The following is a 14,454-nucleotide window of genomic DNA, read 5'->3' as shown; positions in this document are numbered from 1 at the left end:
CAGTTGCCACACTCCAGGAGCCTCCTCCATTTCATGGATCAGCATCCCCACACTTAAAAATGGTGGAAGGAGTGCTGGAACTGAAGGTTATCGAACAAGCTTTAGTTCAAGTGCCTCTGCTGCCACTTTTAAGCATGAGGATGCTGATGCATGAGATACTGCAGCACTTTAATTAGAGTGGCTGTCAGAGACGCTCTAATTAAAGCACTTTCCACCTCACCACCAGAGTATGTGTAAAAGTGTCCTAAGGTGTTACTGTGCCCTACCTTCTGCCTAACTAATCTAGCTAACCATCTTTGTACTTGGCCAGGTGCAGGAGCTTCTGGAGTGTCTTAAACCTCACCCCACTGATTGTCCAGAAAATGAAAAGCGGATCAAATTTTGTCGTTTTGTTGAAAAATTACAAGCCATGGATAAACTGCCTGCCATATTTTTTATGTAAGTGTGTAGATTCAATATGTGGTAATACATATTGCTGTCAGAGTTAAAATGATAGGTACTGGTGATAAGTATTGATATGACTCAGCAAAAAATACAATGTCTTTACCAGCTCCTTCCTTCCTTCACTCCTACAAGATGTTAAAAAGTCCAGCTGAGGTAAATTGGAACCATTTTGTTACCGTCTGAAAAGTCAGAGTTAATCGTGCAAGAATCAAAAAGGTTAAAGGAAAGTTAAAATTTAACACAGTGAACCAAATTGAAAAATGAGGTCTAATTCTTGGCTGAGTTCATCTTATGCTGTCACTTACATCTGCATGTAACAGATTGAAAACTACTTACGTATTCATTTTGCTAAGGTATGTAGTCTAAGCACAAGTAGATGATACACTTTAATCATATAAGTAATCTCATTGTCAGTACTGCTTACTGTTCATATGCTTATAGTTAAGTATAGGCTTAAGTGTTTTGCGTAATAGGGATGTACTTCTAAAGACTAAAATTACAATAATATTCAAAAGTTGAACTTTTTAAAAGTAAACAGGAGTATCCTGTATTTAATATGTATCTTTATCAGAGTTTACAAATCTTAATAGATATTTACTAAAATGTATTTATTTTAAGGTTTAACATTCATTCAGTAGAACAACTGGCCACGAAAATATATGTAAATTTGGTAAGACAGAACAGGAGGAATCAAGATCCAAATACTGAGAAAGAAATAGAAAATTTAAGAAATAAACAGGAAAAAATGAATAAAATCTTGGAGAATTGCAAACCCACGTAAGTATTATTAATATATATTAAGTAAAGTGTTAGTGCTCGGAGACCCCAGGTAGGATCCAGACATTATTGTACTAAGATGCTATTTACACAGAAAATGAAATACTACCTGCTTCAAAGAATTCATAATTTTAAGGGCAGGCATAACAAATGGATGTAACAAACAGACTATTTTGTGCACTTAATTAAAAGACATTGAAAACTTTTCAAATATAATACATAAACAGAGAAAAGACCAACAGCACTAAGAGTAACTTTTTAATTTCATATGTAAAAAATGAAGAACTGTTAAACTGTCCAGTGCTCATCAAATGTGGGGTTATTCTCTACATTTTGTCCTTAAGGGCTTTTCCATGCTTTATTTATTAGATTTATAGCATGCCCCAAGCTGTGATGGCCTCCACCATTTCCTTCAGGAGACTCTCTACATAGTATATTAAACCTGGTTGTTTATATCTTTGAAATACTTATGGTAACCAGATGACTTGACTTGTCCCTGTTTAACCACTAGCCTATCAGTAGTGCTGGGTAATTTGCATGATGAGAAATCCAGGCACGCCCAAGCAATTCCTGTTTGAGTCTTTCAAATCAGCACCAAACTATTCAAAATCAGATAATGGCAAATGCTGTGTTATATTATAATATAAATTCCATTAACTTAATGTCCAGTCAAAAAATTGTACACTCCAAATATGAGATGCTCATCCTTGGTTTGGCCCCTTTATACCATATAAAATGACCCAGGTAGCATAAAGAGGCTATGAAAGCTTTGGATAACCATGAGGAATTCTTTTAGTGCACACATTATTGCTGATAGTCAAAAGGCTGCTTTTCAAATACTTCCTTGCAAACCCTAGCACAGTACATTCCAGCAGAATTCATGGGGCATAAAAAAGGTGGAAAGAGCTAAAAAAAACCTGGCAACTACTCTCAGTCCCTCCTAGTGCAGCTGTCTTCTGTGTCAGGAGCTAAAAAGGACAGAGAAAGGTTGTGGACTTTTTTGTTTGTTTGTTTGTTTTTGTTTTTTTAAGAGATGTGGTATGACAGGGGTTGTCAACTGGGGGTACGCAGGGGTGGGCAGGGATGGAGGGCCACCACCCCATGCTGCTCTCTCAGGCTGGGGTGGGGAGATAGCAGGGCTGCACAGATGCTGTACTGTTGCCACTTGGCACACACCCCCACTCTGCATCTGGCTGCTTGCCACCCCCACAGGGCTACACTTACTAAAAGTTGGGCTGCCAGGGGTACACTTATTTTAAAAAGGTTGAAAACCCCTGTGGTATGATATAGGAGGGAGGCTGGTTGGTTTTGGTGGAAAATTCTGGAGTAGAGAGAGCAAAATATAGTTATTTTTTGCAGCCTATGTCAATTGTGAAATTTGGTCTGTATGAATAAAATGGTGCCTGGGAAGAAGGATCTGAAAGAATGGATGTGGCAAGGAGTCTTTTGTGGGCTGGAGTGTTAAGCTAGCTCATCAGATGGGGTAGGACTACAGCATGCAGTGCTATAGTCATATGACACTCAGGGGTAACTTCTGCAATGCTGACAGGCTGTCTTCACTGATGTGATGTTCTTTCAGAAATGTTCTTCTTTGCTTCAAATATATATTTGAGAAGAGTTTGTTCATTTGCCATTTTTTCTATTCTTTTCTAGAATAGTGTTTCACCCTAAGAGGATTTATTCACCCTAAGAAATCCTTGCCCCTTGCATAGTTTTTTTAATATTATGGCTACAACATTACTCTCAGATTACCATAACATGGAAGATAGCCAGATCTGTTGCTTAAAATGGAAAATTCACAACCTATAGAAAAAAGGAGCTAGACTACAGAGCCATACTTTTTTCCTAAGCCTGTGCAAGAAACATCCTAAGGGGCCTCATTATCTGTAACCCTTTATATACAGTTAGTTAAATAAAAGAATTAGCCAAGGAAGTACTTGGCTAAGTACAGACATTCAGAAAGCCCAAGCCTGAATCAGATCAATCTTTGAAGGCTAGTTTAACCTGCATAAATTGAACGGCAAGCAAGTGAACAGACATTCACTTTCGATTCTGGAAATGCAGGCACATGCTTGCAGTGGCTCAGGCCAGAAGCCAGAGAGTGCTAGAGCGAGCCCTCAGCTGATGGGCAAACTGAGCTGGGGTGTGTGGCTAGGCCCTGGCAGGCTAAGTATGACTGGGAAGGGGTTTAAACCTGGCCTGCACAGTCCCCAGTCAAGGTGTAGCTGGAGGGGGAAGGGGGAAGCAGCCTCTGCTAGGCATTTCCCACCCTCCTCCCTTGCCACTCAAGTGGCAGGAGCAGCAGGCTCAAATGAACAGGGACAGAGTGGGGTTTAACTCGCCCCCTCCCCTCCTTCCCCTGTCCCACTGGCATGGACCCCAGCTAGGATCTGCCTGACTGGGGTGGAGCAGCCTGTGTCAGGATCTGCGCCCCCCCACTCACTGCTGCACTGGTGGGGCAGGGATGTGGCCAGATGCCAGCCTTGCATGGGCCCCTGATGCAAAGGGGGCAGAGAGGGGGTTTATTTCTTCCTCTGTCCCCTCTCCCTGTGGGGAACTACAGCTGGGGTCTGCCAGCACCCAGCTGCTCCCTTCACTGGTCGCACCTGGCCAGGCAGACCCTGGCTGTGGTTTCCTGGGAGGAGAGGGAGGGGGGAATATATCACCTCCCCACCCACTTTACCTTAGGAGGCCATGTCAGATGAATTCTGGTCATGACCCCACCCCTGGGGCAGCAGCCCTTGTCATGGTGTCCTGGAGAGCACAAGCCTCTTCTCAGTCTGGGGGCTGTGCTGTGGGCAGGAGCGGGGCGGGAGGAACTGCTATAGCCTGTGCAGGGCCCCCAGCAGTGGTGGTACTAGGGAGGTCTTGCAGGGCTATGGCAGCCCCAAAATGTGGGTTAGCCCCCCACAGCCACCCCTCTGAGCCCTGCTGCTGCTTGCTCCACACAGGCTGTGGCAGTTCTGCCCACCCTGCTCCCACCTGCAGCACAGCCCCCCCACCAGGAAGAGTTTTGCATTCCCTGGGACACCATGACAGGGGCTGCTGCCCCATCAGTGTCCCTCCCCCTCACTGGTTCAGCATCGGGGTGAGGTTGTGGCCAGATGCTGGCCAGTGTGGTCCCCTGAAGTGAAGGGGGGATGAAGTGAGGAATAAAGCCTTTCCTTGCCTCCTTCCCCTCAGGGGGCCATGTCAAGCTGGCGTCTGGCTATACTTCTTCCCCTGCTGCTGCAGCAGCACAGGGGGGAGTGCCTCTGACACAGGTTGCTGCACTCCAGCCAGGCAGACCCCAGCTTGGGTCCTGCCAGTAGGACAGGGGAGGAGGGGAGGAATTAAATCCTTCTCCATCCCCATCACCCCCCCTGCCCCATTTGCTTGAGGCTACTTTTGGGGCTGGCCATGCCCCCTGTCACTTGAGTGACAGTGGCGGGGGGGGGGCAATGCCTGACAGGGGCTGCTCTGCCCCACCAGGCAGGCCCCTGCTGGGGTCCCCCAGGTGGGAAAGGGGATGGGGGCGGAACAAACCTCCTTCCTGCCCCCTTCATCTCAGGCGCCATGCCTGGCTGGTGTCTGGCTATTCCCCTGCCCCTGCTGCTGCAGCAGCAAGGCTGGGGAGGAGGGGTGGCCCTAACACAGGCTGCTATGCCCCTGCCAGCCAGGCAGACCCTGGCTGGGGTTTGTGCCTTCACGCCAGTGGAACAAGGGAGGGAAGGGGCCATTAACACCCCCCCATCCCTTATTTGCTTGGGGCTGCTGCCAGGGCTGGTCATGGCCCCTGGCATTGGAGCAGCAAGTGGGGCAAAATGCCTGACGGGCTGCTGTGTTCCTGCCTGAAAGACCCCGGCTTGGATCCATGCTGGTGGTACAGGGGAGGGAGGGGGGAATAAACCTCTTTTCTGCCCCCTTTGCACTAGGGAGGCTGGTATCTGGCCATGCCTCCACCCTGCTCCAGCTAGAGAGCAGAGGAGAGGGGCCAGTCCTGCTCCACTAGAGCAGACAGCACAGCCCAGCTCAGGGCTGCAGAGCATGATGGGATGCTGAGGGACTCTAACATAAACCAGGAAGGGGACTGGGACAGAAGTTCCATAAACCAGTTTGATCTCAATCAGTTAAATCTGATACTACATTCCACCAGGTTTATCTCAAACTTTGAGATATTTTGGCCATTTTGAAATTGGCTTATGTGCACAAACTTCTGTTCTGTTATAGGTTTAAAACAGTTTCTGATCACTTAAACTTGTTTATGTGTAACTTCTGTCCCTAGCCCTTGCCTCTCATCTAACATGATAGATGGAGAAGCCTCTCTGGAGGAAGAAAATCATCTGCATAATACACATGCTCCCCAAGGGCTGATTAGAAAGATAAGGTATATAAGTGATATCTTTTGATAAGGCTCCTTGTCTAGCAATCCTTCAGCTTAGGAAGCTCGTCTAAACCCCCAGCTTGGGAAAACCATGTTAACCTGTTGGGTTAGCAGGGCTGCGCTCTGAGGGAAATGTGAAAAAAACTGCTGTATGCAGGTGCTGTCTCAAGTTGTTTCAAGGTAGAGAAACACAGAGAAATATTTTTTGTGTTTATTTCCTGGATTTTTTTCTCTATTATAGTCGCATTTATCTGCATGCTCTATCTTCCTTGTGTAATAGATCTTTTGTTTGATTATTTTATATGCCTTGCTGATGGCTTGTGGGAAAGGTGATTTTTCAGAGGAATTGCTAATCACGGGCATTTCTATTCTGTAAATAAGAGGATACTTTGCAGATGGAAGTGTGTACACATCCCATAAGCTGTAAGGTTTCTTCTGCTGGAGCTTCAAGGTCTGGTCTGGAGCTGGAGTGGCTGAGATCTGCTGAAAAGAGTTTTCCCAAAGGCAGAATCTAATCTGTTCCACACAAACACGCAGTAGCACAGTGAAGACAGCCTTGGAGCTTGGTGGAGGGGCACCCAATGCCAGAACACTGTGGTATAGTGTAGAGGTCTGCAGGCTGGATTACATAGTTCTACAGGCCAGATCTGCCTTGCAGGCTAAAGGTTGAGCGCTCTTGGTCAAGACCATTTAATTTGTACCAAGTGTAAGCTGGTGCCTATCTTGGAGACGAAGATTGAAGGCTGGGAAGCTTGTGTATCCATACTGCATGGCATCAAGACAAATGAAGGTTTCCTGGATAGGGGTCATGAGAGGCTGGCATTGGAGATGCTAAAAGGAAAAAAGAGAAGTGGCAGTTTATGACCATTAGAAGGACAGTCCCCAGAATTCAATAGGAACAGATTGAAGTCAGTAGCTACTTTCAGGCACTCCGTGGTAGAACATCAGAGGAAAAGCAGAGGTAAGAACATTATCAGGTAGTATCAAAAAGACTCATCAGGAAGTGCAGGGCTGCAGGGTCTAGAGAGCAGGAAATGCAGGGCCCTAGGGATAGGGGCTCTAAAACCATTACACCAAGAAGGAAGAGAACAGTGGGGGTGTGTAGATGAAACAGGGGTCCTAAATTGAAGTAGTGAGTTTTTAAAAACAGTGCTTCAATATAAGGCTAAGTAAACTCCCATGTCATGTACTCCTGTATCTTACCTGCCTGTTCAGTGGTGGGGAGGAGAGGGTAAACTGCTGGCAGGCAGGGCAGTCCCTGGGCTGCTGTGGGGAGGGGCTGGCAGCATGTAGCGGGCACTGGACCAGACTCAGGGCTGGGACCTGTGCTGCATGCAGCACCCATGCAGGGCTAGTCCAGGACCTCTCACCCTGCATACTGGATCCAGTGCCTGTGGTGCCTGCTCTGGCTGGCCTGGGACTGCACTGTGCATGGTGTTTGCTCTGGTGAGCCTGGGACATTGTCAGACCCAGGATACGAGCCACGTGGCCCCCACTCTGGCAGTCCTGGCACCTGAGCCACATATGCCTGCTCCAGCTGTTTCAGGGTGGGTGCTGTGTACAGTGCTTGCCCTGGATCAGGCACTGTATGTGGTGCAGTCCAAGATTGACCGGAGTGGGTGCTTGATTCAGTATATGGAGAGGGATAGGGGGGTAGTGAGCTCTGACTTGGCTCACATTCTGATCCAGCCGGAGTGGACACCACCCACTCTCTTCACCGTTCTGAACCAGTTGGAGTGGGTGCTGGATCCTGCATGTTTGTGTGTGTGTGTGTGTGTGTGTGTGTGTGTGTGTGTGTGTGTGTGTGGGTGGGGGGGGTCTGTGGGCATGATTCTGCCTTTGGGACAGACTCATGCACCATTCCTCCAGCCTGTGGACTGGTTCTGTGCCACTCATCTAGCCTGTAGGACCTCTTACCTAACCAGTACCAGAAAGAGATCTTTGGGCATTGTCTGGCCAACCTAGTAAGGAGGGATTTAAACTAGTTTCCACAAGGTGAACAAAACCCTTCAGCAACATAACAAACAGTCTAGAGGAGAAAGGACTGGAAGAAGCAGCTCAACTCTGGGAAAGGGCCAGAGAACCACAGGACAGCAAAAAGTGATGCAAAAGGGGAACAAGTGCGTTGGAAGGCAAAATGCACCCAATGTTTATATACAAATGTAATAAGTATGGGGAACAAACAAGATGAGCTAGAAGTCACAGCCTGTGAAAAGAACTATAATCTGATAGTATCACAGAGACCTGGTGAGACATGCTTACCGCTGGAACGTCAACACTGAGGGCTACATCCCTGTTTTGAAAAGACAGGTTTAAACTTTAAACAGGATGGACAGGTGAAAAACTCAAACTCATTCTAACCAATATGAGAGGTTTATTGATTAATTGACAAAGCAAGAGTAATAGCAAAGCATAAAGCATAATCGTATGGGACTGGTCTTGATTGCCACAAAGTGAAGCTGGCCAGGCTTTCAGTCACTGTCAGCAAGGGCTTTGTCAAATGATTCAGCAGGTAACATATAGAGGTCTCCAAATCCCCCCCGCCATGGTATTATGGGTGGCTGGTAGTCACAGTTCAATATTCTAATAACTAAATCTTGATTAGTTCTATTTAAATTTCTTTGTTTCACAAAAGCTTTTAGAACTGGATTTAACTAGATTCCTTGCAGACCTGGAAGCAGGGCCGGATTAACCCTTTAGTGGGCTCTAGGCAAACAAACTCATGGACCCCTACTTAATATGTATTACTTTTTTTACTCAGTAATTATAATATGTAAAATAATCACAACTGGGTCCCTTCTTCACTTAGGGCCCTAGGCATGTGTCTGGTTTGCTTATGCATTAATCTAGCCCTGCCTGGAAGTGTCAGTTAGTTGAGATTTAAATCCTTGGGAAAGCAGGGAGGATTCCTTTTTCCTTTTCCTTTCTATTGTAGAATACTGGTAACACTTGTCTGTTACCTCTCCTCTTTAGTTTATGGTTTGACTTTTATGTTGTTACATGCGAGTAGTCACATGCTTTGTTTTTACAACTTATTTAAGAATTTTAACAAAAATACATTTGTTATAGAAAAAATTACACTCAATATATTTGGTTAAAGTGATTACAACTTTTAATTATTTTAATATGAAGCTACAATATCAAATAATCCAAATACTCAATATATAGTTCTTCCTTATAGTGTTTCTGTTTAGGCCTTGTGCTCTGTTTGATTGTGCCTAATTAAGAATACAGATGGCTTTCTTTGCTGGACTAACCCAGCTATTGCATCTGCAAGGGTCTATGCTACAGTCACTCAGACACAGGCTTTTTGAGACCTTTTGCTTTTAGCTACAATCCTGTAGTTTGGGCTTGGGTCTCTTGAAAATGAACAGACCTGGCACCAACACATAACATTGCCTTACACAGGGTTGGGAGAAAAGGTAGTAGCATTGCCTTGTGTGTCAAAAATGCACACACTTGTTCCCTGGTTCAAATGGAAGAAGGTAGCTGATCAGAATATATCCGGGTGAAAATAAAAGGTAAGGGATATAGCACCAATACAATGGTGGAGATTTGTTATAGGCCACGAAGTCAAGAAGAAGTGGATAAGATACTCTTTATGGAAGTTTCAACATTGTCCTAAAGTTATGTTATGGTACTGATTGGAGACTTCAGTATTCCAGACATCTGCTGAAAGAACATTAGTAAAATGTCAAGCAAGTTCCTAACTTGTGTGGAGACAACTTTCTGTTCCAGAAGGTTGAGGATACATTTATCTTGGACTGTGTCCTGACCAAGGGAGAAGAAGTGATGGAGAATGTGAAGGTGATGGGAAACTTGGAAGGAAGTGATCACAATAAGATAGAATTCTTGATCTTGAAACTGGGAAAACATGAAGTCACTAGATTTCAAAAAGGAGGATTTCAGACTAAAGTGGCTTGATAACCACAAGCAAAGGGTAATTCTAAATGGATCCAAATCAGAATGGCAGGAGGCTTCAAGTGGAGTTCCATGTGGATCTGACCTGGGTCCTGTGCTGTTCAGTGTGCTTATTAATTACTTGGATGCTGGAATGGAGTGCTTCTTGAATAAATTTGCAGATGACACTAAGCTGGGAAGGATCGCAGACATATTGGAGGCCAGGACTGCAATTCAGAAGGACTGTGACAGATTGGAAAGCTGAAGTGGAGCCAACAGGATGAAGTTCAGGGCTGAGAAATACAAGGAAGAATAATCAAAAACACAACTACAAAATGGATGACACCAGGCTAGATGACAACACTGGATCATAGAGCTGGTGGATTATAGACTGACTCAACATGAGTCTGTAGTATGACACAGCTGTACAAAAGGCAAATGGTTTTGGGCTGCAGTAATAGAAGCATGAGGTGCGAGATGTGAGGAGATAGTGCATCTTTAATTGGCAATAGTTAGGCCTCATCTAGAGTATTGTGTGCAGTTTTGGGCTTCATATTTCAGAAAGGATATGCAGAAGTGAGAGAGGGTCCAGAAGTGGGTGACAAAAATGATAAAAGCCTGGGGTCAGCTATATGAGGGGAGGTTAAAGGAGTTAGATATGTTCAGCTTGTGGAAAAGGCACTCAAGGGGATATGATAGCAGTCTTCAAATGTCTGAAGGGCTGCCATAAAGAAGTGGGAAGACCTCCTTTTCTCTCTCGCTGTAGAGAGCAGGATGGTTGAAGCTGCAGCAAAGTAGGTTCAGACTGGGTGTCAGGAAAATTTTCTTTACTATTAGAACAGTAAGGCAGTACAACAAGCTGCCTAGGAAAGTTGTAGAATCTCCATCACTGGAGGTGTTCAAGAAAAGGTTGGGCAAGCATTAGTCAGGAATAATCTAGGAGTAGCTATGGGTATTTCCCAAGCTTCTGGATTTTGCTGGTTGCCACATAGGGCTAGGAAGGATTTTTCCCCCCTTATTGCCATGTCAGGGATTTGGATTTTTTGGGGGGTTTTTTGTTTTTTGTTTTGTTTTGTTTTTTGTTTTGTTGCCTTCCTCACAATCATTGGAGGTTGGCTGCTGCCAAGGCTGGCGATTTTCTGTATGTTAATGCTCCTGTTGACTCAAAGGTTCCTGTCCAGAGGGTTTTACCCATGGTCAAATTGGTACTGACTGAGAGGGGGTTTGCCTTCCTTTGTTGTGGGAGGCATGACCCCCTTCCTTGGATCTCTCAAACATATTTTAATAGCCCTTGTTGGCTACTGTCCTCTTGTTTTACTTGTGGTGGGTTAGCATATTAAGTTTTCTGATTTTATCTGGGTTGATTGTGTAGTTTTACTAATAGGCTAGACATTGGATTTGTATAGGATGGTTTGGATAGGGATGATCCTACCTGTAACGGGGAATTGAACTAGATGACCAAAGGTCCCTTCCCACCCACCCTACTTTTCTATTTTTCTGTGGAAGAAAGCAGCAAGGTAGGACCTACCCAAGTATGGTAGAATAGAATGGAAGTCAGGAGTCTAAGTCTGGACCAATGTGCACCAAATAACTGGAACATAATCTTGCCCCAAGAGTACTGTAAATTAAGAACTCTACTGGAATTACAATTTTAAATAATTTTGTATGTTTATTCCATACAGTAAATCAGCAAGACAGGCTACCACCAGGAAAGCAGAAAGTATACTAATTGCCTTGGAGGAAAAGGAACAAATAGAGAAGAGACTTGCAATCCTTACTAAAATCCCTCCAGAGTTTACTTATGCTAATTCTAAAGCTGTGGATGAACAAGTGAGTAGTAATCGCTGTCTAAAAATATAGCTGGCTTTTGATTTAGACCAGTGGTTCTCAACCATTTCAGACTAAAGGCAACCCTCCATAACTTTTCAGAATTCAGTGGCATCACATTTCAAAAACAAACATAAATTTAGTATTAATATTATAATGCAAATGTAATTATATAACTAATAATATATAGTTAAGAATAGAATATGAATAATATATAGTAATGAATAGAGAAAAGAACAGAATATTCACCCTTTCAGGCTGTTGGCCAGCTCTGCCCAGCCCCATCACATTGGCTCCCTGTCAATGGCTCCAGGTCGTCACTGCCCCCTCTCCCTTATCCGCCCCCATGTCAACCACCCTGCATTCTGAGCAGCACATGTGGCTTTGGTTGGGCCACTTTTTGCCCTTAGTCTCCCCCTGAACTCCACTGTATTGGACAGTCTGGGGACAACCAGCTAGCAGTGACAAGGAGCTGCTATGTGGGTGGCACTTAGGGGATCAGAGGGGCACTGTGGGTAGGCAACTGGACACACAGGTCTGGGGGAGGGGGAGGGACAGGCCAAGGAGCATCTGTCCATTTGAATCAGTCCTGAGTCCTGATTGCTCAGGAGCTGGCTTTGAAAGCACGGGAAGAGGCAAAGGTGGGGTGGAACATGCTGCTTAGAGCATGGGGCGACAAGTGCAGGGGCTACCTGGGGATAAGGTGGCAGCAACAGAAGTCCACAGATAGCTGGGCACAGTGGCACCCTTGAAAGAATCTCATGGCACTCTGGGGTACTATGCCACTCCTTTTGAGAATCAGTGTTGTAGATGCTTTTAATGTAGGATTGATGTGCCTGAGAATCATAATTCTGTGATTAACTTTTCAGGAAATATTCTATTTTCATATACTTTGTACATAAGTTCTAGGTCACTTTATTTTTAAGGTGGGCCACTCCTGCTGAGTTTTGGGAGGGAGTTACTCTAGCAATAAGGAGTTGATCTACTTTATATACAAGGCAGGAAAACAATTCTCATGCCAATAAACTTTTTTCTTGGATAGCTTCACTTCAGGCAATATTTCTGGACTTGAGGAGTTAAAGTGACTGATGGGAAAAGATAGTCCCACAGTTCTGAGATGGCCAACAATAGTGACAAAATTTCAGGATGACAGTTTACTTGTGTTGAGTTCATTTAAGAACTGTAACAATAGCACACAACATCAGACACCCATAGTGTTGAGATGCATGTGATCATCACTTTTTGGAAACTTGTTATCCTACCTACTACCAGTTACTAGCTAGCCAGTTTATTTTGGTTGATTAATTGCAGGGACCAGGTGCCTAAAAGTTAGGTACTGCAGTGTCCAGCTTTTTGTCCCTGAGCCAGTAGCAGCAGTTTTGGACTACTTTTGAATTATATGGATGAAAGGTACTGCACATTAGTGAAAAATAAGGAGAAAAAATGTGCAGCAGAAATGATCAGGTTATAGATTTCTCATTTTTACCTGCAGTGCTTAAATGACTGTGATAAATATTAAACTTGTTTGTACGTTTCTAGACCTTGAAGGATATCTTTTTACGACTAAGGTGGCAGAGACATGCTTCTCGTCAGAGATTGTTGGCAAAACGTGGTATTGGATATCATCATGGTTCTATGACTGCCAAACAAAAACAATTTGTGGAAATGCTGTTCAGGATGGGATATATCCAGGTTGGTGAATAATGGCCATCATTATGGCCAATATTTTTTTTAACAAGTGAACATTTTATTTTTAATGATATCTGTTTTAATCACAGCTTGACATTCATTCATATTTTTTAGCATGAAATTATTTTCAGTTCTTATAGTAGAATATGTTGTACTTGATTTCCCAACATTAATTTGATAGCTCCTGAATTGGAAAAAAAAAATATAATAGATTCATGGCTTGCAAGTGGCTGGAAGGGACCATGCAAGGTCATCAGGTCCAGCCCCCCTGCACTAGGCAGGAAAGACTACTAGGGTCAGGTGACCCCAGCAAGGTGACCGTCAAGTCTCCTCTTGAAGATTCTTTGGGTAGGTGATTGTACCACCTCTGGAGGGAGTTTATTCCACAGTCTGGACACCCTAACTGTGAAGTTTTTCCTAGCGTTAAGCCTGAAACAGCCTTCCAGGAGTCTGTGGCCATTACTCCTGGTTTTCTCCAAGGGAGCCCTGGTGAACAGTTGTTCCCTGAGCCCTTGATGTATTCCCCTGATACAGTGGTAAGCTACTACTAAGTCCCCTCTCAGCCTTCTCTATTTTAGGCTGAAGAGACCCAAGTCCCTCAGCCCTTCCTTGTATGGCTTGCCTTGCAAGTCTCTGATCATACAAGTGGCTCTTCTTTGAACTTTCTTGAGCTTTTCCACATCCTTGTTGAAGTGCGGTGCCCAGAGCTGTGGTCTCACCAGTGCCGAGTGAAGTGGAAGAATTGTTGGCTACAAAGGACCAACTCGCAGGATCATAATAAATTCTGATTTATGGTACGGGATGTGAAGTTACCAATAAAATCATAAATGCAAACTTTGAGTTATGAGGCATACCGGTCACCTTAGCGCACACGCACATGCACTCACTCATTCAAACCCATGTCATTTAACCCCATGTAGTATAGTAGCTGCTGTAGTGATGGTGAGAGCACTGGTGTCAGTATATCTATTTGTCCAAAGCCCTGGAGTCTGTTGTCAATGGTCAGCTTCCTTCAAGGCAATGTCTTATTCAGAAGAGGGTCGCCTGCTTGTCCTTCTGTCTCGGTAGGTCAGGTGCTGGATGAGAGGGCACCCCTGAGGGTCACGCTTTACTGTTTCTTATCCCTTTTTGGCAGACTTCCATGATCCCCCAGCATCATCTTGGCTGCCCAATCTGGAGGTCACTGTCCCACATGGGTCTTGAGTAGCGCATGACAGCTGTTAGTCACAGTCACTGGGGGTTTTGCCCAGTGGTGTATTTTTGGGAGTCCACCCTTGATGTGATTGATTCAATGGCTGTATCCTTGCAGGTTTCAGGAATCCATGGGCCGACAATGCGAGGTCACGGTTGGCAGGGCTAACCGGACCTTGTTGTGCATCCACAGGTGCATCTTAAGTAGAGCCAAGGAGGTGATCCTCCCCCTCTATGCGACGCTGGTCAGGCCACAGCTGGAG

The 14,454-nt window shown here is 44.8% G+C and overlaps 1 protein-coding gene across 1 annotated transcript in view; it reads left to right on the top strand.

Moving 5' to 3' along the window:
- LOC109300376 (probable ATP-dependent RNA helicase DDX60) overlaps positions 1 to 14,454 on the top strand; it is an 80,263-nt gene that overhangs the window by 30,215 nt on the left and 35,594 nt on the right. The window contains exons 13-16 of the mRNA XM_019521061.1: positions 311 to 438; positions 1,063 to 1,221; positions 11,167 to 11,314; positions 12,851 to 13,003. Coding sequence (XP_019376606.1) covers positions 311 to 438; positions 1,063 to 1,221; positions 11,167 to 11,314; positions 12,851 to 13,003 — 588 coding nt within the window. The remainder of the gene's footprint in view (positions 1 to 310; positions 439 to 1,062; positions 1,222 to 11,166; positions 11,315 to 12,850; positions 13,004 to 14,454) is intronic.

The sequence above is a fragment of the Gavialis gangeticus genome, unplaced genomic scaffold (assembly GCF_001723915.1).
Source record: "Gavialis gangeticus isolate Ggan-Ray unplaced genomic scaffold, GavGan_comp1, whole genome shotgun sequence".
NCBI classification, from domain to species: domain Eukaryota; kingdom Metazoa; phylum Chordata; order Crocodylia; family Gavialidae; genus Gavialis; species Gavialis gangeticus.
This window is presented reverse-complemented; position numbering and strand designations above follow the sequence as displayed.